Here is a 22,716-nt window from a genome sequence, read left to right as displayed (position 1 = left end):
ACTTGAGTCCATCTGCCGACAGTTTCAGTGCCGACACCATAAACAATGCCTTGAAATAATGTATTGAGCTTGAAACTTGATTGAATGTGCTCCTTTGAAAAACAACAAGAGCATAAAGGTGAGAATAGTAGTACATCTTTGTTATAATCATGAACGTGTATAAGAGAAAATATAAGTATAACAAAATTCATCAACAATGAACGTTGTATGTAATAGGGTAAAGAGATTTAGAAGTGAGTTTGACGTCTAGGGTTTTGAAACAATGACTACTTTTTCTATGGCTATTTCCAGATGTATAACCTTTTATACACAAGGTCTGCATCTGGCACTAGACCTGAATTGCTTGATTTTAGTCAGTATAAAAATATTCTCTAAGAAAAGTGCCATTGCCAAGGACAGTTTCCCAACTCTATTTTTCATTAGGTCTCAAGTTCTGCCATCAGGAGTTCTATGTTCCTGAAGGCTTCCAGCAGCCTGAACCCTGCAGGGGGGACTCAACTGTGGAAATTACTATTTCCAAGCTCACTGGTGGTGCAGGTAGAGGTGAGGGGATGCTCAGTGGCTTTGTTTACAAATGTTTATAGTCACAAACCTGAAACTCTGTTTGACCCAAGCCCGTGGCTGACGCCCTCTCCTCCATCATCCAGAACGACATAGCCCAATCATTCGTCTCCAAGGAGAAGTTCATGGAGAAGACTCAGGGCTAGAGATGATCTACCTCAACACCAGGTGGCGTTGCTCCACACTGGTCAGTGGTCACGATTTGGCCGGGACACCAAAGCTGCCTCCCCTCCAGCTACAGCCACTGTGCCTGGAAGGTCACTCTTGCTGGGACCTGAGTCAGAACCCGTCAGAGAGTTCCTGCTCCCCTGCAGATGGGGACATGGAGCTGGTCCTGTTCTAGTTCTTGTTGTGGAAGAAGGGGAGCCATTTCCCCGGGCTCAGGGACTGGATCCTATAGAACAACTCACGCACGTACTCGCGGAACTTCTCGCCAACAAAAACATAAATAATGGGTTTGACACAGCAGTGCATGTAGGAGATCACGGCTGTCACTTGAATGGCCAGGGCTACTTGGTCTTTGTGGTTACAGTAATTGACTGAAAGGACGTCGTCAAAAGCAGAAAGAGACATAGTCAGATTGAAGGGCGTCCAAAAGAGAAAAAAGATGATCATGATGACAAAAATCAGACGGACAGCTTTGGACTTCCTCTCATTGGGCCGTCTGAGCAGAATCTTCATGATCCCCGTGTAGCAGATGATCATGATCACCAGAGGCAAGACTAGCCCCAGGATGTTCAGTTTCAGAGCCAGAAACTCTCTCCAATGAATGTAGTATGTACGAGGGATAAATGAGGTGCAGATGTATTGACCTTTAATGCTCAGGGTATGTGTAAAGAAAAAGTCTGGAATTGAAGTCAGGCTGGCCAGGACCCAGCTGACTATGCTGGTGATGATACCAAATGTGACAGTCCAGACCTGAACGGCAAACACAGCATGGACGATGGCCAGGTACCTGTCGATGGTCAGCAGGATGATGAAGAAGAGCTCGCTGTACAGACCTACGTAATAAAGCCCCGACACCAACTTGCACATGACATTGCCGAACACCCAGTTATCTTTCCAATAGTGGTGAATCCGGAAGGGCAGCGTGAAGAGGAAGAGCAGGTCAGAAATGGCCAGGTTGAGGACATAGATGTTGGTCATGTTCTTGAGCCTCTTGTGTTGCAAGAGGACCAGGACCATTAGGATGTTGCCGACCAGGCCAGTGACAAATACCAGGGAGTACATGGGGGGCAGCAGCTGAGCTCCTAAAGACCTTATAGTTTCATATAGGCACAGGGTTGTGTTCCCGTAGTTGACTTCTGTGGTCCCATCATAGTCCTTTGAAATGTTTGAAATTTCCATCCTACTTTCTCCTGCTGGTCCAGGTAGATGGTTTCTGTATTTATTTTGCTGGTAAAGGCAGGGGGCTCTGGACAACAGAGACAAGGCAGTTATTATCTGACATCAACCACATGACAACCGTTTATTGAGTGAAAAGTGCCGACTTGTAACCATGTGCTGGGACACATCCTTGAACAACGGGGCCCCAGGTCTTCTTCACTGTCATGGAAATTGTACTTTAATGGAGGGGAGGGATGTAGGGGTTCAGGGAGACAATAAAGAAATGAGTGCACAAACCATGACGTCAAATCCTTTGGCAATAACTGTTGGGAAGGGAACGTCTGGTGGATGGAACACCCAGACAAAGGGAGAGCAACCTCTTTCTTCATCACCAACGCTTCCCTCATGATTCCCACGGACCTGCCATTGGACTCAGTGTTAAAGAATCCAGGAAGGGCACCATTTATGTCTCCCATTTTACACATGATGACAGAGAGTTTGACAGTGTGTAGGACACATCTGGGACAATGAGAGCTGGAGCTCACATCCAGTGTGTATTATTCTCACTTCCACTCTTGAAACTACGTGAACTTTCAGCCTCCAATCACAGAGCAGGGACCTTGCATTTGGAAGTGCACAGGAGGAAATGGTTAAGGAATCAGTCCTGGCTGAGTGTCAAAAACTGACCAATGGATCTTAATGGCCTTTGGAGCTAATAAGGTTCTATCTTTTTTTTTATATATATATTTCTGAAATGAGAAATGGGGCGGTAGAGAGACAGACTCCCGCATGCACCTAATCAGGATCCACCTGGCAAGCCCATAAGAAGGCAATGCTCTGCCTATCTGGGGCTCTTGCTCTGCTGCAGCCAGAATCATTCTAGCACAGCGGTTCTCAACCTGTGGGTCGCGACCCCAGAGGGGTCGAACGACCAAAACACAGGGGTCGCCTAAAGCCATCGGAAAATACATATATTTTTTTGTTTTGTATTTTTCTGAAGCTGGAAATGCAGAGGCAGTCAGACAGACTCCCGCCTGTGCCCGGGATTTATCCGGCATGCCCACCAGGGGGCGATGCTCTGCCCATCCGTGGCATCGCTCTGTCGCGACCAGAGCCACTCTAGCACCTGGGGCAGAGGCCAAGGAGCCATCCCCAGCGCCCGGGCCATCTTTTGCTCCAATGGAGCCGTGGGTGTGGGAGGGGAAGAGAGAGACAGAGAGGAAGGAGAGGGGGAGGGGTGGAGAAGCAGATGGGCGCTTTTGCTGTGTGCCCTGGCCCAGAATCAAACCCAGGATTTCTGCATGCCAGGCCGACGCTCTACCACTGAGCCAAATGGCCAGGGCCAATACATATTTATTATACAATACATTTTTAAATAAAAGATGTATTTCCGATGGTTTTAGGCGACCCCTGTGTTTTGGTTGTTCTACCCCCGCTGGGGTTGCGACCCACAGGTTGAGAACCGCTGTTCTAGCACCTTAGGTGGAACCCATGGAGCCATCCTATGCACCCAGGCCAACATTGGTACAATGGAATCCTGGCTATGGGAGGGAAAGAGAGAGATATAGAGAGGAAAGGGTGGAGAAGCAGATGGGAGCTCTCCTGTGTGCCCTGACCAGAAATTGAACCCGGGACTTCCACATGCCTGGTTGAGACTCTACCACTGAGCCAATAGGCCAGGGATTAAGGAGGTTCTTTGCTGAGGTGACATGAGACACTTGGGGCACATGACTTTGTGTGGCCATTTGATCTATTTAGTTGTCACAAAGCCTAGAGGATGTTTCTATCAATTGGTTGTCAGGGGCAAGGATGTCCTACAATGCACAAATTATCCCCCCCCCCCCCAAGCCTCAGTAGTGCTGCCACAGTGCAATTTTAGGAGGTCAACTGATTTCTTAGTTGAGAACAAGGAGGCCACCAGAGTGGGCTCAGCCTGGCCCACGGCACACGGCCCTAATGGGGTATAGGTAGGTCTGCAGACACTAAGTTGGCCTCCGGGGACAGCTGTGAGGACTCAGGGGAAAGCCAGGATGTGTGAGTGGGTGACCTGGTGAGAAGAAGGGGGTTCTCGGGAGGACTGGCTCAGAACAGCCTGAAGCCATGCGGTGTTGCACATCCAGGTGGAAGCTGGAATTCTCAGAAATGAGCTCTGGAATAGTTTACCCAATGTTGCCTTGAAAGAAACAAATACAAATGAGAAAGCACCACTAGATGGTTTGCTTTACATGACTCCCCACCCTAGCTTTTCAGTCCTCTTTCATATCCTTTCTAAAGATGCCAGCACAAATGGAGCATGGGCTTTGGTGTAACCGACCAGCTCTGTGAACTTGAAGGAGTTCATCTCCCTCCCTGAGCCTCAGTGTCTCATCTGTTACGTGAGAAAGTATCAGTAACCTTGAGGGAGTACTGTAAGTAAGGTATGACAAAAGCCAACCCTGGATCTTGCCAGGACATTAGTAAACTTCAGGGGAGCTCCTTACTTTAATCTACCCTTCCTTCAGGACTCAAGACACCCAGAATGTCCAGTCTCCCATCCTATTCTGGCTGATGTACCCTGCCCCAAGATCCCCCTCCAGGTCTCTCTGTGGTTAATCTAGAAAGGGAATTCTGCTGGATGATGTACAGTAGTGGGAGCTGCATTTTCAGATTTTCATTATGTTGCCACCAGTTTGAAAGCTTTGACTTAGACACCAATCGTGTAGCAGGACTTGCCTACATCATAACTCCCTTCACCCCGGAGTCTCTGGCGCTCTTCCTTATGCACCGCTGCGTGAATGCTTCCTGCTGAGGAACTTACATTTCTGCAGTGGCCTTAGAAACTTAAGTCCCATGAGGGGGGAGGGCATGGGGGGGTAGATGTTACACTCCTCAGCTAGGGCCCTATGGTTTACTCTCAAATCCATTTCTCTGGGTCCCCCCTCCACCACTGGCCTAGCCCTGTGACAGAGTAATCAGCCCTCTTCCTGGAGAAACCCAGGCTGGACATCTGTAACAAAGCTGAGTGACAATTTCTGATTTCTGCAGCCACGGCCAGGGCTGGTGGATCGGCTGGCAGTGAGCATTATGGGCACCACAGGGCTTAGAGACAAAGCAACAGGCAGCTGGAAGCACAAGGAGCAGCTCTTGCAACACTGACCCCGGGAGCCCCGCCTTTGGGAAAACTATGGCAGAGGAGAAGGCTCGTTGAGTCAGCATTGTCAGATGACATTAAACAAAGTAGCCTCCATCCCCTGGCCTCCTACTCCATTCACTGTTTTCTCTACAGGTGGGCACCATGCAATAACACTGCTCTCCAAGGGATTGGGGCTGTGGCGGGGACTTTAAGGAGAAACAAAGGACCATGTTGCAGCCAAGCAGCCCACTATGCTGTCCTGTGTCTTTAGCATCTGCCCCAAGGTCATTACTCAATGGTCAGTTATGGCCCTAAAGCCTGGGACCTTCCCGTGCCATCATGCTGCGTCCAGGGAGTAGGTGAGCCTCTGAGCAGGGAGGGCCGTCTGTGCAGGTAAGGACACCAGGCCTGAGGTGCGGGGCAGCTGGCTTTTCCTGGGTCATAAGAACCAATCGTGTGCATGTGTCCCCAACCCCACAGTCAGCATATTGGTAGCTTGAAATCCACCAAAGTAAGTATGTTTACTTACAAATATAGGATGTTTACATACAAATCAGGGCTTGCTTTATAGGAAAGCCTGCTATGGAATTTTCAGGGAAGCCCATTATAAAATATTGAGCAGCACATCAATGCCCATCTGCCACCCCGCCAGTCTGAGTAGCCTAAAAGCTGTCCTGCTGGTCAGAGCGGTAACAAAAAGGTCGATGAGTGACATAATGCCTTGTGGCAGGCTACGCACACTCCTTGGAATTTCTACTCTGGAAACGTGAGACCCTCCAGATTTTGGGGCTGGGGAACAGTTGAAAAAGATACCTCCAAGTAGCCCCAACCCCACTATTCTCAGAACAAAATTCTGCTTCCACTTTCTCTAGTAGGACAGAAAAAATGCATCCCAAGAGGTCACCAGGACCACTCCCTAAATTCAGGGGAGGAAATCCTACCTCTTCCAAAGTCAGCTCACAATGTGAGTCGGCGAATCCTTGGTTCTACTCTTCTTAAGAAGATAGTTGAGTTTCAAACCATCCCGCATCTGCAAAGACTTTTCTATTCCTAGCTCCCTCCTGCTACACCATGTATGATTTTCATTTCCATGCAGTTGATTTGCAAGTAATTTCCTCTTGAATAGCCTTCCACAGAAAGTGGCTCTTGTTCCTTAATGCTCTGACAACTTTCTTAATTAGTTAGTCCCATCATTCAAGAAAGCTTTTCTTATTTAATAACAACAAAATAATTATTTCACATCTGACTGCCCATCATATAAATCCTCCCATTCTCAGCATTGCTACGCAGTTCACTGCCTTGCAGGTGCATGAAGGGGCCATCAGACGCACCGCGTGCACGGATTCATGCAGATTGTCCTCCACGGAAGCCGACTGAACAGAGAAGAGGAGTGCCACTTACTCTGATGTGAAAGGATTTTGAGCTCAAATTCTTTGTTTGTAGAATTTTTAGAGTCTTTGTTTTCCAGGTTCAAGGTCCTGATGGAGTAGGAAGTCTTTCATTTCCTGTGTAACCATGGAGACAGGACTCTAGGGATCTCAGTCACAGAATGCAAAGTGGAGGCAAATTCTTCTTTTTACATAGGTGAGTGAGCAGAAGTAGTAAGGACACCAAACACTGCCATGATGCTCAGTTCCACGTAAACTTTTTTCTGTGATAATTTGGTGGCCCTTCTCTCTGTGGGTCCTGTCTTAATGGCATTGGCGGCAGGTAATGAGGTGGTGTTGTTTGGGGTAAGGTGGGTGGCAGTAAGGTGTTTTCCAGAACTTGTGGAGCCACTGAAGGCTGGGAATGGGAGGGGGACTGATGTAGGGCGGGAGGTCTCTGTGCTGGCATGCCAGTCCATGCTAAGGACCCCTGACCCAATTTAGCTGAATGCTTAAGAGGAACTAGTTTATAGCTACAGCTGTAAGTGAAAAAGCTGAGGCCCCAGCAGATCTAATCTTGCCAACAGAAGCAGGATGTGTTCCTTATGCATCAGCCTTGTAGACATTGCAGGAAGGCGGTTTATTCTCCTTAAAACTTTTGGAAAGATATTGTACAAATGTGCTGAAAAAATTGTAACCTTGTGGGGTTTGCCTATAAGTCCCCCTCTACCCTTGAAGCTCATCGCTGTTTGTTGCTTTCTCAGTGCAGCAGACAGACCACTGGCCAGAGAATAAAGCTTCCCAAATTCAATCAATTTGGGATTTGGTTCCGTTCAGTGCATCACAACAGTCTCATTGCAGTGAGCAGCCTGTTCTTTCTCTTTCATTTTTTTCTCTCTTCCTCTTTCTTTATGTTTTTCTTTCTTCCTTTCGATCTTTCTTTCTTTTCATTTTCTTTTTTATCCTTTATTATTTCTTCTACAGATTGCAAGTAAAAGTGTTTAAATTAGAATCCTGGGTCCTCTGTTCCTCAATAACCTGGCTAATAAACCAGGGAGAGGTGGCAACTTCTCTTTGGCGCCCCTAGTCCTCCACTGTCACTGCTCACTGTCCCTCTCTTCTCCCCTGTCTACCCCAAACCCACAGAGCTGCTTCACACAGAGAAAACCCCAGCCCAGAGTGCATACAGGTTTGTAGAATGGAGCTTGCTGTCTCTCTGAGCTCAGGCTCCTGTGAAGATCAAATCCCAGCTCTCCCCTTGAGACCAGGGCAGATCACTAGCTTTCCTGTGTCCTGGCTCCCCCTCCATCAAATGAGAACACTGGATGCTTAGGCTCGTAGGAGGATGCACAAGGTCAGCTTGTATGAGTGTTGGGTACAGGAAAAATGTCTCATAGATGATGTTTATTCTGGTTTTCCTCACAGTAGCCACACCCGCTCTGTGCTGGTGTCTCTTTGGGTCCCACCTGCTTTTCTATAAAAGGAGGACTGTGCTAACCCCTGTCACAGGCATGTTGTAAAGTGCCATTCAGAAATCATATATGTGACCATGTTTGAAAATGTCCCTTCAGGCTCAGTTTCCTTAGCTGTGAAAATGAAGACAATAGAGGAGGTGCCATCGTGGAACATCCCGTGAGTCTGCTGGGTGGGGTCTCCCCCTTTGGCATCTGTCTGTAGAGAGATGATGGGAGAGAGAGGCAGGATGGGAACCAGATTGACAGCGATGGCTATGGGCCTGGAAACGTGCCACCTTTGCACACAAAACAGGGCATGTGTGTACAGGGGTTAATGGGAAGGCACATCAGTGACGAGCCTTTCAAATCATTCCCATCTCAGGTCTACCCTTTACTGACTTTGGGCTTGTTGTGTAAGCTGCCAAGTGTCTCTTTCCTCCTCTGTAAGGCAGGGTTATAACGCCAACGTTATAGAGAGGACTAAAGGAAGATACACACACACACACATGAATGAATGATTTGGTGCACTGCTCAAGACATTAATGCTTCCTGTCCTAATGTGGGGGGTCCTTTGAGGAGCAAACCGTGAGTCCGGATGCAAGTGCACGCAGTGAGAGTGCAGGGGTCCCAGAAAACACCACAGGGAGGGGATAGTGGGACAAGAAAAGAGAGGAGCTGAAGATGAGAGCCACAGTTCCCTGCCGCTGTGGACAGCAGGGTTCTGCCTACTGGGAATGCAGGGGCCCTGCAGGGTCATCTGTATTTAGGCCTGAGTTGTGAGGACACTAGGCAGTGTCTATGAAATCTGGACCTTTCCACACGGTTGAGGGTGGCTTCTTGTGCTATTCTGGCTTCCTGTCTGCCCTGCTCACCAGACAGGGTGCCCCGTTTTGTCGGAGGGGCTGCAGCGTGTAGATGTGCATGCTGAGGGGCGTGCCCATGGGGTGCTCAGGAGACTCAGATGCACGCCAGTGTTGGCACAGCTGAGCTCCCTGCCCCTCCCCCACTAGGGCACTCTGCCAAGTGGTCATCAGTCACTCCTATTCCCAACAGGAAATGGAAGGTCTGTGTGTGTCTGGTTATGTGTTGTACTCGGCTGGTGGGTTGGTTTCAGAGAGTGAGGCTACTTCCAAAAGTTAAACACCTCATGCACAAGGTCTGTGTCTGGTCCTCGACCTGAATGGTTTGATTTTATTGAATACAAAAAATTTCTCTATAAGGTAATTTCAATGCCAATGACAGTTCCCCAATTTTATTTCCCATTTGGTTCAAGTCCGTTCATCATGAGTTCTATGTTCCTCATTTTTTCCAGCAACCTAAACCCTGTAGGTGGGCGTGGAGAGTTTATGGAGGCAGCTGCTGCCTCCTGATTTGCTCTGGGCTCTGAACCAAGTCAGCTGTGGAAATCCCAGTTTTTAAGCCCATTGGTGGTGGGGGTAGAGGTGAGGGGAGGCTCAGTGGTTTTTTTTACAAATGTTCACGTTCAGAAATGTGAAACTCTCATTGGGCCAAGCCCTTGGCTGGAGCCCTTTATTCTTTCTTCTGGAATGACCTAGCTCACTCATTCATCTCCAGGGAGAAGTTCACGAAAAACACTCAAGGCCCAGACGTGATCCACCTCAACTCCAGGTGGCGTCGCTCCAGACTGATCAGAGGTCACAATCTTACTGGGACACTGAAGCTGTCTCCCCTCTAGACACCGTGTCTGGCAGGTCACACTTGCTGGGACCTGAGTCAGAACCTATCAGAGAGTTTCTCTTCACCTGCGGATGGAGATGTGGAGCTGGCCCTGTCCTGGTTCTCGGTATGGAAGAAGGGGAGCCGTTTCCCCGGTTTCAGGGACAGGAGCCAGTGGAACAGCTGATGGGGTACTCGTGGAAACTCTTGCCAACAAAGACGTAGATGATGGGGTTGACACAGCAGTGCATATAGGCGATCACCTCTGTCACTTGAATGGCCAGGGATAATTGGTCTTTCTGCTTACAGAAATTGACTAAAAGGATGTCATCAAATGCATAAATAGAAATAATCAGATTGAAGGGCATACAAAAAAGAAAAAGCATGGTCATGATGACAAAAATCAGACGCACGGCTTTGGACTTCCTCTCATTGGGCCGTCTGAGCAGAATCTTGATGATCCCTGTGAGGCAGTCGGTCATGATCACCAGAGGCTAGAACAGCCCCAGGACGCTCAGTTTCAGAGCCAGGATCCATTTCCACTGATTGCGATATTTAGGAGGGAAGTAAACGGTGCAGCTGTAATGATAGAACTCATCCTGGGACTCTGAAAAGTAAAGCCCGGGATGGCAGCCAGAATGGCAAGGACCCATCTGACTACGCTGGTGATGATACCAAATGTGACGGTCCGGACCCACGGGGCAAACACAGCATGGACGATGGCCAGGTACCTGTCGATGGTCAGCAGGATGATGAAGAAGATCTCGCTGTACAGACCTACTTGCACATGACATTGCCGAACACCAGTTATCTTTCTGATGGTAGTGAATCCAGAAGGGCAGCGTGAAGAGGAAGAGCAGGTCAGAAATGGCCTGGTTAGGAATGTAGATGCTGGTCATGTTCTTGAGCCTGTTGTGTTGCAAGAGGACCAGGACCACCAGGATGTTGCCGACCAGGCCAGTGACAAACACCAGGGAGTATAAAGGGGACAGCAGCTGAGCTGCAAAGGACCTCCAGTCTTCTTTCTGGCACAGGGTTGATTTCCTGTCCTCAAAATCTGTGGTCCTGTCATAGTCTATTATACTGGCTGGAATTTCAATCCTGCTTTCTCCCGTGGGTCCAGGAAGGAGATTTCTGTTTTTACTTTGCTGTTAGAGGCAGTGGGCTCTGAAAAATAGACCAGGCACAGATTATGTCTCAACCCCTTCACAACTGTTTATCGAGTGCCCACCATGTACCATATCCTTGGACCCAATGTTGAGATAGGGTTCTCTCTGCCCTTATGGAAACTACAGTTTACTGTAGATTGGGGGTGGGATAACAATTAACAAATGAGTGAACCTAGCATGATATCAAATATTTTGGCAAAGAGGGCTATGAAGGAAACTTCTGTGGATTGAGCTCCCAGACCTCACCACATTCTTCACCACCAATGGTTTCCTCGTGCTTCCTATAGACTTATCATTGATCTTAGTCTTAAACTATCCTGGAGGGTACAATTCACTTTTCCAATTTTAGAGGTGATGACACAGAAGTTCAGAGTGAGCGGGATACATATCCGTGACAACCAGAGCTGAGGCTCAAACCCGGTGTGTACACTCTCACGCCTGTCCCTGAAACCACTCAAATGTCCTGCCTCCAATCACAGAGCTGTGACTTTGCCCTTGGGAGTTCACAGAAAGACATGGGAGTACAAATATTCTTAGCTGACAGTCTAATAATTACCAATGAACCTGCATGGCATTAGAGATTAATAGTGTTTTTGTTGGTGTGACAAAGGTTACTGAGAATGTCACACTGTGTGGCCATGTGATCTTTTTAGATGTCACAAAGTCTAGTGGATGCTCCTGTGATTTGGTAGCATGGGCACAGATGTGGTACATTGCAGAGGTCATCTCACCAAAGCGCAGTACTGCCGCCACAGTCCAATTCTAGGAGGCCAGCCCATCCCTTAGTGGGGGACACTGAGGACACCAGAGGGGGCTTGGCCTGGCCCACGGTACTCGGTCCTGACAGGGCACAGGCAGGTCTGCAGTAGCTCTGTCATGTCAGAGCAGGTCAGAAATGGTTAGTTTGAGGACATAAATGTGGGTCATGTCCTTGAGGCTCTTGTATTATTGCTAGAGGTCCAAGACCACCAGGATGTTGCCTCAGAGAGCTCTGAGGACTCAGGGGAAAACCAGGATGGATAAGCGGGTGACCTGGTGAGAAGAAGCGGGTTCTCAGGAGGAATGGCTCAGAACAGCTTGAAGCCATGCGGTGTTGCTCAACCAAGTGGAAGCTGGAATGCTCAGAAATAAGCTCTGGAATAGTTTTACCCGACATTTCCTTGAAACAAACAAAGACAAACACAAACGATAAAGCACCACTAGATGGCTTGCCTTACAGGACTCTGCACACCTGCTCTTCAGCCCTCTTTCCAATCCTTTCTGACCACTTACTGAGGACGCCTCCCCAAATGGAGCATGGGCTTTGGTGTAACCGACCAGCTGTGTGAACTTGAAGAAGTTCATCTCTCTCCCTGAGCCTCAGTCTCTCTTCTGTAATGTGAGAAAGTATCCGTTACTCTGAAGGATTTCTGTAAGGTAAGGTATGAGAACAGCCAGCCCTGGCCCTTGCCAGGACACCAGTAAACATCAGGGGACCTCCTTCCTGGCATTACCCCTTCCCTGAGGACTCTAGTGAACAGGAATGTCCGAGTCTCCAATCCTGTTCTTGCTGATGTTCCCTATCTCCATGTTCCCCAGCCAGGTCTCTCTGTAGTTATTCTAGAAAGGGAATTCTGGTTGATGATGGACACAGCCGTGGAAGCTGCATTTTCAGATTCTAATGGTATTGTCACTAATCTGAAAGCTTTGACTGAAACACCAATCATGTAGCAGGATTTGCCTGCATCATAATTCCCTTCACCCCGGAGTCTCTGGTGCTCTTCCTTCTGCACCGATGCGTGAATGTTTCCTGCTGAGGAACTTACATTTCTAACGTGACTTTAGAAACTTAAGGCCCATAAGGGGTGTATGTTGGGCACCTCAGCTAGGGCCTTATGGTTTTCTGCCAAATCCATTTCTCTGGGTCACTTCTTCACCTCTGCCCTAGCTCTGTGACTGAGGAATCAGCCCTCTTTCTGGAAAAACCCAGCTGGACATCAGTAACAGAGTGGAGTCGACAATTTCTGATTTCTCCAGCCACTTTTTAGGGCCGGCGGATCAGCTGGCAGTCAGCATCATGGGAACCACAGGGTTTGGAGTGGAAGCAATAGGCAGCTGGAAACACAGGGGTGGCTCATGCAACACTGACCTCGGGAGCCCAGTCTTTAGGGAAACTTTGGCAAAGGTGAAGGCACGTTGATTGAGCATCGTCAGATGTCATTAGTGAAGTAACCTGCATCCCCCCTCTTACTCCATTCACTGTTTTCCCTAGAGGTGGGCACCATGTAATAACACTGCTCCCTAAGGGATTGGGGCTGGGGCGGCTCCTTGAAGGAGAATCCAAGGGCCATGTTGCAGCCAACCTGCCGGCCATGCTGCTGTCTGTCTAAAGAGTCTGCCCCAAGGTCATTGCCCAGAGGTCAGCTCTGGCCCTGCAGCCTGGAACCTTCCAGTGCCAACATGCTGCATCCTGGGAGTAGCTAAGCCTCTGAGCAGGGAGGGCAGTCTGTGTGGTAAAGACACCAGGCCTGGGGTGTGGGGCTGCTGGCTTTTCCTAGTTCATAAGCACTAACCGTGCGCCTGTGTCCCCAACCCCACAGTCAGCATATTGGTAGCTTGAAATCCAACACAGTGGGCATATTTACATGCAAAATCAGCAAAACTGGAAATCAGGGCTCTCTCTTTACAAAAGCCTGCTATAAAATATTTAGGAGCACATCAATGCTCACCCACCTCCCTGCCAGTATGAATAGTCTACTAGCTGTCCTGCTGGTCAGAGCGGGAAAAAAAATGTCAATGAGTGACATACAGCCTGTTGGCAGGCTATGCAAACTTCTGGGAATTTCTACTCTGGAAATGTGAGACTCTCTAGATTATTTGCCAGGAGGAAACAGTTAATGAAGATATTTCCAAGGAGTGTAAACCCCACTATTCTCAGAACAAAATTTTGCTTCCACTTTCTTTAGTAGGACAGAATAGATACATCGCAAAAGCTCACCAGGACAACTCTCCCCATTTGGGAGTGAAGTTCTACCTCCCCCACAGTCAGCCAACAGTCTGAGTTTGTGAGTCCTTGGTTCTATTCTTCTTAAGAAGATGGTTCAGTTTCAAACCATCCCGCATCTGCAAAGACTTTTCTAATTCATAGCTTCCTTCTGCTACAATGACTTTATACACCATGTATGATTTTCATTCACATGGGGGAAACTTTGCAAGTAATTTACTCTTGAATTGCCTTCCACAGAAAGAAACTTTTGCCTCTTAACACTGAGCCTACTTCTTAATCAGTCAGTAATGACCCATCATTCGAGACAGCTTCTCTTTTTAGCAAAATAAAAGCTTATTTCACATCTGATTACCCATCTCATAAATCCTCCTATTCTCAGCATTGCCATCTAGTTCACTGCCTGGCAGGTGCATCAAGGGCCATCAGACACACTGCGTGCACAGATTCATGCAGACTGTCCTCCATAGAAGCTGACAGGACAGAAACGACAAGTGCAACTTATTCTTGTGTTGTTGTAAAGTACCGAATCCTCAATTCCACGGGTTTTTCATACAGACATCAAGTCCAAATGAGTTTTGAAGAGTTTTATTAAAGGAGGAAATTTATTAAATATGCTGGCCTCATATATCATACATGGGGCAGTCCCAAATCGTGTGTGAGTATAATATTCTAGGAACTGGTTATATACCCTGAATTATACATGGGCAGGGAAAAAGCCTGACATCACGGCATAAGCTTATACCCTTTGTTTTCCCCTATACTGGTTTGGGAAAAGAATGAAGGGTGGGGGTAGGGACACAATTCATGAGCAAGTTTATAACATTTGTCTACAGGATTCATAAAAAGACGCTTCTACACTTTAAAACTTCTAAGGCAACACAATGGTAAAAATGTCACTTTACATATTAGAAGACATTCCTATATGTTCTAGTGTTCACTTGCTATTCCTTTGTTCAGAGATACATATATTAACTACATGCTTTCTGGAGGGAAGAAGTAGTTTCCATGGGGACAAATTCCTGTAAATGGTCCATTAATATAAGAAAAGGTTCAATTTAATCTTTCTTTGCCCACACCTGGTTATTCACCCATTTCCCCACAGGTGTGGTGGAAGGTCAGAGAATCCAAGTCTCCTTCCCCTTTGCATTTAAAACGCACTGCCATCGGCCATCTTGATTTTATGCTAATCACACAAGTACAAAGATCATTTACAAAATCTCTTTGCATGCCTAGCCCAAATTAATGAAATATTCTGCAAGCTTCTTAAAATATTAATATTAATTCTGTAGCTTTGGTACCTTACAACAATCCCCTCTGGCTCTATTTCCTAAGTCAAATCCTTGACTTAATTTACTGAAGAGCATAAGGCTGTCGTCTAGGAATATTAACTTATAACATGTAACAGATATTTAACAGACAGCATTAATAACAATACAGTTCACTAAAGAAACAAATATTACTAATTGATTCTTTATATATTGTACAATCTTTTTCAATTTACATAAAACTAATTTGCTTTTAGAATAATTTACCTTTAGTTAGAATGTTTAATTTTAAAACTTTTAACCTTTGTGACAATTAAGTTGGCTTTCTTTTTACCCTAGCTTCCCCTTTCCCAAAGTCTGATTAAAAAGAGTCCTTAGTTTCTTCATACATTCACCGTACATAGACCAACCAGCTTCCAGTTTGTGGTTGGAGTAAGGCATGCCTTCTATTTTGGCAGCAGTGGGAGTTGTCAGGATCAAGGTATGTGGGCCTGTCCACGTGGGAACTAGTCCCTGGGTAATGCACTGGATCTCTTAATAACGCTGGAAGCACCACTTGGACAGTCTTTTGAACAGTTTGCTGAGTAACTTGTAAATCCTGAAAGTACTTAGGGAAGGGGTGGTTACGTTTCTTTTACTATTTGATTCATATAATTTACTTGCCCTGAACCTTTGGGTACAAAGTAACTTCAAATTAGTTTCTAATTAATACTGGGTTCCTTTCCTACTAGCTTTGAGGCTGTGGACACAAATGCAGGTCCAATACTAGAATGGGCAAGCTAAACCTGGAAAGAACCTTATATATAGCAATTTTCTAACAATTGTCAATTATTTAATTAAAGTCTATTTCTAAATATTCTTAAATGTTTACTTGAAAAGATAAACTTTCTTCCCAGTTTTTAAATCTTTTCTAATTGGTATTGAATAAAGCTTTGGCAATAAGGGTCCCAAAACCCCACTGGTTCTGGGTGGCATCTATTCATTTGAATTACTATGTTCTGATTTTGAGGTGGACTGGAAGAATATATACAATTAATAAAAATACTATAACAAGCATCTTAATACAATAAAGTGACTAAAGCCTATTAGATTATTAAACGAAACAAAATTCTAACTAATATAACAGAATTTAAAATAAAATTCTTACGGTTATAATGTTCTTAACATGTTAATGTAATTTCACTAAATCTATGTTGACACTATAACTGATTTATATCATTTACAAATGTAACCTAATTTCTATTTCAGTCTGAGAAATGTCCTAAAGAGCACGAGTCATACGTATTCAGAAAAAGTCCACAAGGCAGTTGAACTGTGGTCATATTTCTACACTTTGCAACTAGAGTCCAAGTCCTAATGACCAATGTTTCTAGCTGGAATTAGAAGCAGGTCCAAGCCTACAATAGGCATGGGGCATTGGGACAAGAAGAATAAAGGAGACACTATACATTAAATAAAGCAACAGAAATCAGACTGTCATTACCCCTAGTAAAGATCTTCAAGGGATAAATAAAACTCAAATATTTAGGCAAGGCATAGTGAATGGCCCTTGTGTTTACCAGAAATGAGAGTATTTTCACCTTCTACTTGGAAGAAATACCTTAGGCTCATAAATGGTGTCGTGAGATGGGGCCAACCTTTAATTCTTGAGTGGCAGATCCCAGCAGGCTGGACAAGGTCAGGTCACAGGTAGCTGGAAAGGGCTGGAAGAGACTGAACCCTCCCTCCATGGAGCAAGGGGGCAGGTTACATTTTTTTTTTGTCCCTTTTCTTTTCACAGCAAAGGCATGTCCCCCGGTGGGGCTGAGAAACCTGGCCTCAGCTCAATGACCTTTCTTTCTACTCTTGAAGCAGGACCCTGATGGAATCCTATGAAGCCCCTTTGGGGTGCTGGAGCCTTTAAGGGTATAGGCCAAAAGCTGGCATTTTCCTGATCTCTTTTGGGCCTTAAGTCTTCTCTGTTTCTATTTTGGTCATTATAGACCTTAAAAGCCATGCTCACAAGATCTCGCTGAGGGACTTGAGAACCCTTTTCTATCTATATAAAGTCTTGGAAAAAGACAAAAGCAGTGTTATTAGCTGGATTAAATCAAGAAAAACAGGTTTTTGGTGTCTCCTTTAGAATTCCAGAGTCTCTTTGCTGCTGAATAACACAGTACATTGGTATTCAAAAGAAATTTTAACAAAACCGTGATAAAATAGACTTGCAGGAGTTCCAGGATATGACTCTTTTCCTTATATTACCTCGCATTGAACAATATTGTTGCAAAATGACAATAACCTAAACATTACATAAAAAGGCATTATTAATAATTCCTAATATTTAAACTAGAATTTCAATCTCACAAGGCTATAAAACAGTAAAGAATTAACAAAAGGCCTTTGAAATAACATATACATTTTAACACGGAATATATATATATATATATAGTGTGTGTGTCTGTACAGTCATGGTGCACTTTTGACCGGTCACAGGAAAGCAACAGAAGAGGATAGAAATGTGACTTCCCTCCCTGTGCTTGTTGCCAGGCAACAGCATGCACAGACTAACCCACCAGCTCCCACAATTGCAAACTATTCAGTTGCTAAACAAACTCTTATTCCTCAGGATCCCAGACTTTCTCAGTTCCCGGAGCCCTTACGTCCCAGTACTTTTCCTCAGTGCCCGGAGACAAAAGAAGAACCGAACTCTTCCCCTCAGGAAGCCTTTAGATTCAAACAACTTAAGTGATCTTGTCTATAGATGCTTAAAAATATACATCTATTGAAAAAATAATATTTTATTTCATTTTTAATTAATCCAGGCCAATGGGATATGTACGCCTGATGGGCAGATGTTGAAATCCATGGGACAATATTCTCTCAGTTCCTGTTCCACACTGATTTATCTCAAATCACTGGAAACCCGACTTTGCAGAGACACGCCCACTTTGAAGGGATGCACCACAATCTAACATTGAAACTGTGAACTTTCTCCTACTTGTAGTTCCCAGGGTGTCCAGAAAATGTGAGGTGCAGTGTGGAGCCCTTAAAAATTGGAACTGGGAGTTCACTGTGGCCCCAGGGTGCCTCAGCACACAGTTTGGAAACCGTAGCCTTATCTCACGTCATGTCTCTGATTAAGCTCTGACTGATACGCACATAATCTCATAGATATTTGGGTCTATTTTCTCCCTGTGTTTGTTTTCTTCATATATACTATAAAATATAAACCAGAAGATTCTGTATTTTTCCTTTTTATTTAATATTAGCAATATAAGCATATTCACATGTCAATAAATTTTTTTAGAAGTCATGCATATTGGTATCCTAGCTTATACTAAGAGTAGTTATTGAACTCTTCCTCGGTTATCGATCTTTCCAGATGTGCTGCTTTTTCCCATTATCTGTGACAGATCCTGGAAGCAGGATAATTAGGTGAGCTTTTCAAATGATCTTTATACCCATTTCTAAAGCGCTTTTCAGAAACACAGCACTGATTTACATTTCCATCAGAAATATGTGACAGGGACTGTGTCACAGCATCCTTTCCTGCTTTGGGTATTTTTATTAATAAAAAAATTTGACATCTGGTTATTATCTTAGCAGGCAAAAGAAGAAGTTCACTGTCATTAGCATGTCCTTGATTACTAATGTAATTGAGATTTCATATTAATGGCTACTGCATTTTTCGATGACGTACTAGTTAATATCTTTGTTAATTGTTTGACAATTGGGCATATAAAATAATTATGGGATAGAAAAATCCAAGTGGTTTTCCTACTGATTTGTAAAATTTCCTGATACATTAGGGGAGTTGATGATAGCATCTTGGTCTTAATTTTTAGTTTGTTATATACATTTTTTCTCTGTGTTAACATTTTTGTATTTTATGTTTTATAATGTGTGTCAATTTATAAGCCAGCCAATTTCCTTTTCAATAAATTACTTTTTATATTCAAAATTTGCTTACACTGTTTCACCTAGTAATTTTTCTAAAAGGTTTTAATTTGTTAAATTAAGAGCTAAGATAGAATGCTTTGGGGGTGAACAAAAGCTACACAGTGATTTGGTGCTGGCCTTCCAAGTCCCTGCCAGGACTCTCTATTAGGTCTGTTTCTGGGGTCAAACTGACCATCTCATTAGGCTCCTTCACATCTGGGCACATGGAAGGATGCGGTGCATGTGTGGGTGGCAGGCTCTACTTACAGTGGTCTTATATCCCTGGTCTCAGCCCCACCCACTCTACCCGGGCTCTGTTGGCATCTTTGTGGCTGACACCTCACTGAGCATAGGGCTCTTAGAGAACACCCCTCCCACCTGAGCCTCGTCTCAGAGGGTTGCTTTGATGGGAGCAGGTCCTCAGTCACCACGTGGGAGTGGATTGATTTGTGGAATCAACAATGGGCATATGAGTCAATTTGAGTCCATCTGCCGAGAAATTCAGTGTCGACACCATAAACAATGCTTTGAAATAATGTATTGAGCTTGAAACTTTATTGAATGTGCTCCTTTTAAAAACAACAAGAGCAGAAGGATGAGAACAGTAGTACATCTTTGTTATAATCATGAATGTGTACAAGAGAAACATAAAGTATAACAAAGTTCATCAACAATGAACATTGTATGTAATAGGGTAAAGAGATTTAGAAGTGAGTTTGAAGTCTGGGGTTTTGAAATAATGACTCTACTTTTTCCATGGCTACTTCCAGATATACAACCTTTTATACACAATGTCTGTATCTGACACTACACCTGAATTGCTTGATTTTAGTCAGTATAAAAATATTCTCTAATGAAAGTTCCATTGTCAAGAACAATTTCCCAACTCTCTTTTTCATTAGGTCTCAAGTTCTGCCATCATGAGTTCTATGTTCCTGAGGGCTTCTAGCAACCTAAACTCTGAAGGGGGGACTCAACTGTGGAAATCACTGTTTCCAAGCTCACTGGTGGTGCGGATAGAGGTGAGCGGATGCTCAGTGGCTTTGTTTACAAATGTTTATAGTCACGAATCTGGAACTCTATTTGGCCCAAGCCCGTGGCTGATGCCCTCTCCTTAGTCTTCCAGAACGACATAGCCCACTCATTCGTCTCCAAGTAGAAGTTCATGGAGAAGACTCAAGGACCAGAGATGATTTACCTCAACACCAGGTGGCGTTGCTCCACACTGGTCAGTGGTCACAATCTGGCCGGGACACCCAAGCTGCCTCCCCTCCAGCTACAGACACTGTGCCTGGAAGGTCATTCTTGCTGGGACCTGAGTCAGAACCCATCAGAGAGTTCCTGCTCCCCTGTAGATGGGTACATGGAGTTGGCCCTGTCCTGGTTCTTGGTGTGGAAGAAGGGGAGCCATTTCCCCGGGCTCAGGGACTGGAGACTGTAGAACAACTCACGCAGGTACTCGCGGAACTTCTCGCCAACAAAAACATAAATAATGGGATTGACACAGCAGTGCATGTAGGAGATCACGGTTGTCACTTGAGTGGCCAGGGCTAGTTGGTCTTTCTGGTTATAGTAATTGACTGAAAGAACGTCTTCAAAAGCTGAAAGAGACATAGTCAGATTGAAGGGCGTCCAAAAGAGAAAAAAGATGATCATGATGACAAAAATCAGACGGATGGCTTTGGACTTCCTCTCATTGGGTCGTCTGAGCAGAATCTTTATGATCCCCGTGTAGCAGACGATCATGATCACCAGAGGCAAGACCAGCCCCACGATGTTCAGTTTCATAGCCAGAAACTCTCTCCAATGATTGTAGTATGCAGGAGGGAGAAGTGAGTTGCAGATGTAACGACCTTCAGTGCTCATGGAATCTGTAAAGAAAACATCTGGAATTGAAGTCAGGCTGGCCAGGACCCAGCTGACTACGCTGGTGATGATACCAAATGTAACAGTGCGGACCCGAAGGGCAAACACAGCATGGACGATGGCCAGGTACCTGTCGATGGTCAGCAGGATGATGAAGAAGACCTCACTGTACAGACCTACATAATAAAGCCCCGACAGCAACTTGCACATGACTTTGCCAAACACCCAGTTATCTTTGTGAAAGTAGTGAATCCCAAAGGGCAGTGTGAAGACGAAGAGCAGGTCAGAAAAGGCCAGGTTGAGCAGGTAGATGCTGGTCATGTTCTTGAGCCTCTTGTGTTGCAAGAGGACCAGGATGACCAGGATGTTGCCCACCAGGCCAATGACAAATACCAGGGAGAACAAAGTGGACATCACCTGCACTAGAAAAGACCTTACGGTTTCAAATAGGCACGAGGTTGTTTCCCCGTAGTTTACTTTTGGGGTCTTGTTATAGTCCATTGAAATGTTTGAAATTTCCATCATGCTTTCTCCCACAGGTCCAAGTAGATGGTTTCTGTATTTACTTTGCTGGTAAAGGCACTGGGCTCTGGAAAACAAAGACAAGGCAGTTATTATATGACACCAACCACATCACAATGTTCATTGAGTGAAAAGTGCCAACTTGTAACTATGTCCTGGGATGCAACCTTGAACAAAGTGGCCCCAGGTCTTCTTCACTGTCATGGAAATTGTACTTTATTTGGGGGGGGAGATATAGGGTTGAGGGATACAATAAACTAATGAGTGCACAAACGATGAAGTCAAATTGTCAAATACTTTGGCAATGACTGCTGGGAAGAGAATGTCTGGTGGATGGAGCACCCAGACAAAGGGAGAGCAACCTCTTTCTTCATCACCAATGCTTCCCTCATGATTCCCACGGACCTGTCATTGGACTCAATGTTAAAGAATCCGGGAAGGCACCATTTATATCTCCCATTTTACACATAATGACAGAATAGTTCGCAGTGTGTAGGACACTTCTGGGACAATGAGAGCTGGAGCTCAAATCCAGTGTGTATCATTCTCACACCCACTCTTGAAACCACTTGAACTTTCAGCCTCCAATCACAGAGCAAGGACCTTGCATTTGGAAGTGCACAGGAGGAAATGGTTAAGAAATCAGTCCTGGTTGAGTGTCAAAAACTGACCAATGGATCTTAATGGCCTTTGGAGCTAAGAAGTTTCAATTTTTTTATATTTTATTTTGGTATATTTCTGAAATGAGAAACGGGGCGGTAGAGAAACAGACTCCTGCATGCACCTAATCAGGATCCACCTGGCAAGCCCATAAGCAGGCAATGCTCTGCCTATCTGGGGCCCTTGCTTCATTACAACCAGAATCATTCTAGCACCGTAGGTGGAAGCCATTGGGGCATCCTCAGCACCTGGGCCAACATTGGTGCAATGGAACCTTGGCTATGGGAGGGGAAGAGAGAGATAGAGGAAAGGAGAGTGGAAAGGGGTGGAGAAGCAGATGGGAGCTTCTCCTATGTGCCTTAGAGGGAATTGAACCCGGGACTTCCACATGCCTGGTCGGGACTCTACCACTGAGCCAACAGACCAGGGGTTAAGGAGATTCTTTGCTGAGGTGACATAAGACACTTGGGGCACATGAATCTGTGTGGCCATTTGATCTATTTAGTTGTCACAAAGCCTAAAGAATGTTTCTATCACTTGGTTGTCAGGGGCAAGGATGTCCTACAATGCACAAATTATCCCCCCAAACCCTAGTAGGCTGCCACAGTGCCCTCGTAGGAGGCCAACTCATTTCGTAGTTGAGAAAAACGAGGCCAACATTATAGGCTCAGCCTGACCCACGGCCCTAATGGGGTATAGGTAGGTCTGCAGACACTAAGTTGGCCTCCGGGGACAGCTGTGAGGACTCAGGGGAAAGGCAGGATGCGTGAGGAGGTGACCTGGTGAGAAGTAGGGGGTTCTCGGGAGGACTGGCTCAGAACAGCCTGAAG

The 22,716-nt window shown here is 45.5% G+C and overlaps 2 protein-coding genes across 2 annotated transcripts; both read right to left on the bottom strand.

The window, feature by feature from the left end:
• Positions 1-900: 900 nt before the first annotated feature.
• On the bottom strand, positions 901-1,908 carry LOC136314568 (C-C chemokine receptor type 1-like). The gene has a single exon (XM_066245577.1). It carries the CDS (start codon positions 1,906-1,908, stop codon positions 901-903), a length of 1,008 nt encoding a protein of 335 aa, XP_066101674.1.
• A 17,769-nt stretch (positions 1,909-19,677) lies between these two features.
• On the bottom strand, positions 19,678-21,226 carry LOC136314383 (C-C chemokine receptor type 1-like). Its single transcript, XM_066245193.1, has one exon. It carries the CDS (start codon positions 21,224-21,226, stop codon positions 20,159-20,161), a length of 1,068 nt encoding a protein of 355 aa, XP_066101290.1. The 3' UTR covers positions 19,678-20,158.
• Positions 21,227-22,716: the final 1,490 nt, after the last annotated feature.

The sequence above is a fragment of the Saccopteryx bilineata genome, chromosome 10 (genome assembly GCF_036850765.1).
Source record: "Saccopteryx bilineata isolate mSacBil1 chromosome 10, mSacBil1_pri_phased_curated, whole genome shotgun sequence".
Lineage (NCBI taxonomy): Eukaryota > Metazoa > Chordata > Mammalia > Chiroptera > Emballonuridae > Saccopteryx > Saccopteryx bilineata.
Note: the sequence above shows the minus strand (reverse complement) of the source record. Positions and strands in the feature narration are given on the sequence as shown.

Coding starts and splice junctions, on each gene's coding strand:
- LOC136314383 (XM_066245193.1), bottom strand. CDS start 21,226: ATGGAAATTTCAAACATTTCAATGGACTATAACAAGACCCCAAAAGTA.
- LOC136314568 (XM_066245577.1), bottom strand. CDS start 1,908: ATGGAAATTTCAAACATTTCAAAGGACTATGATGGGACCACAGAAGTC.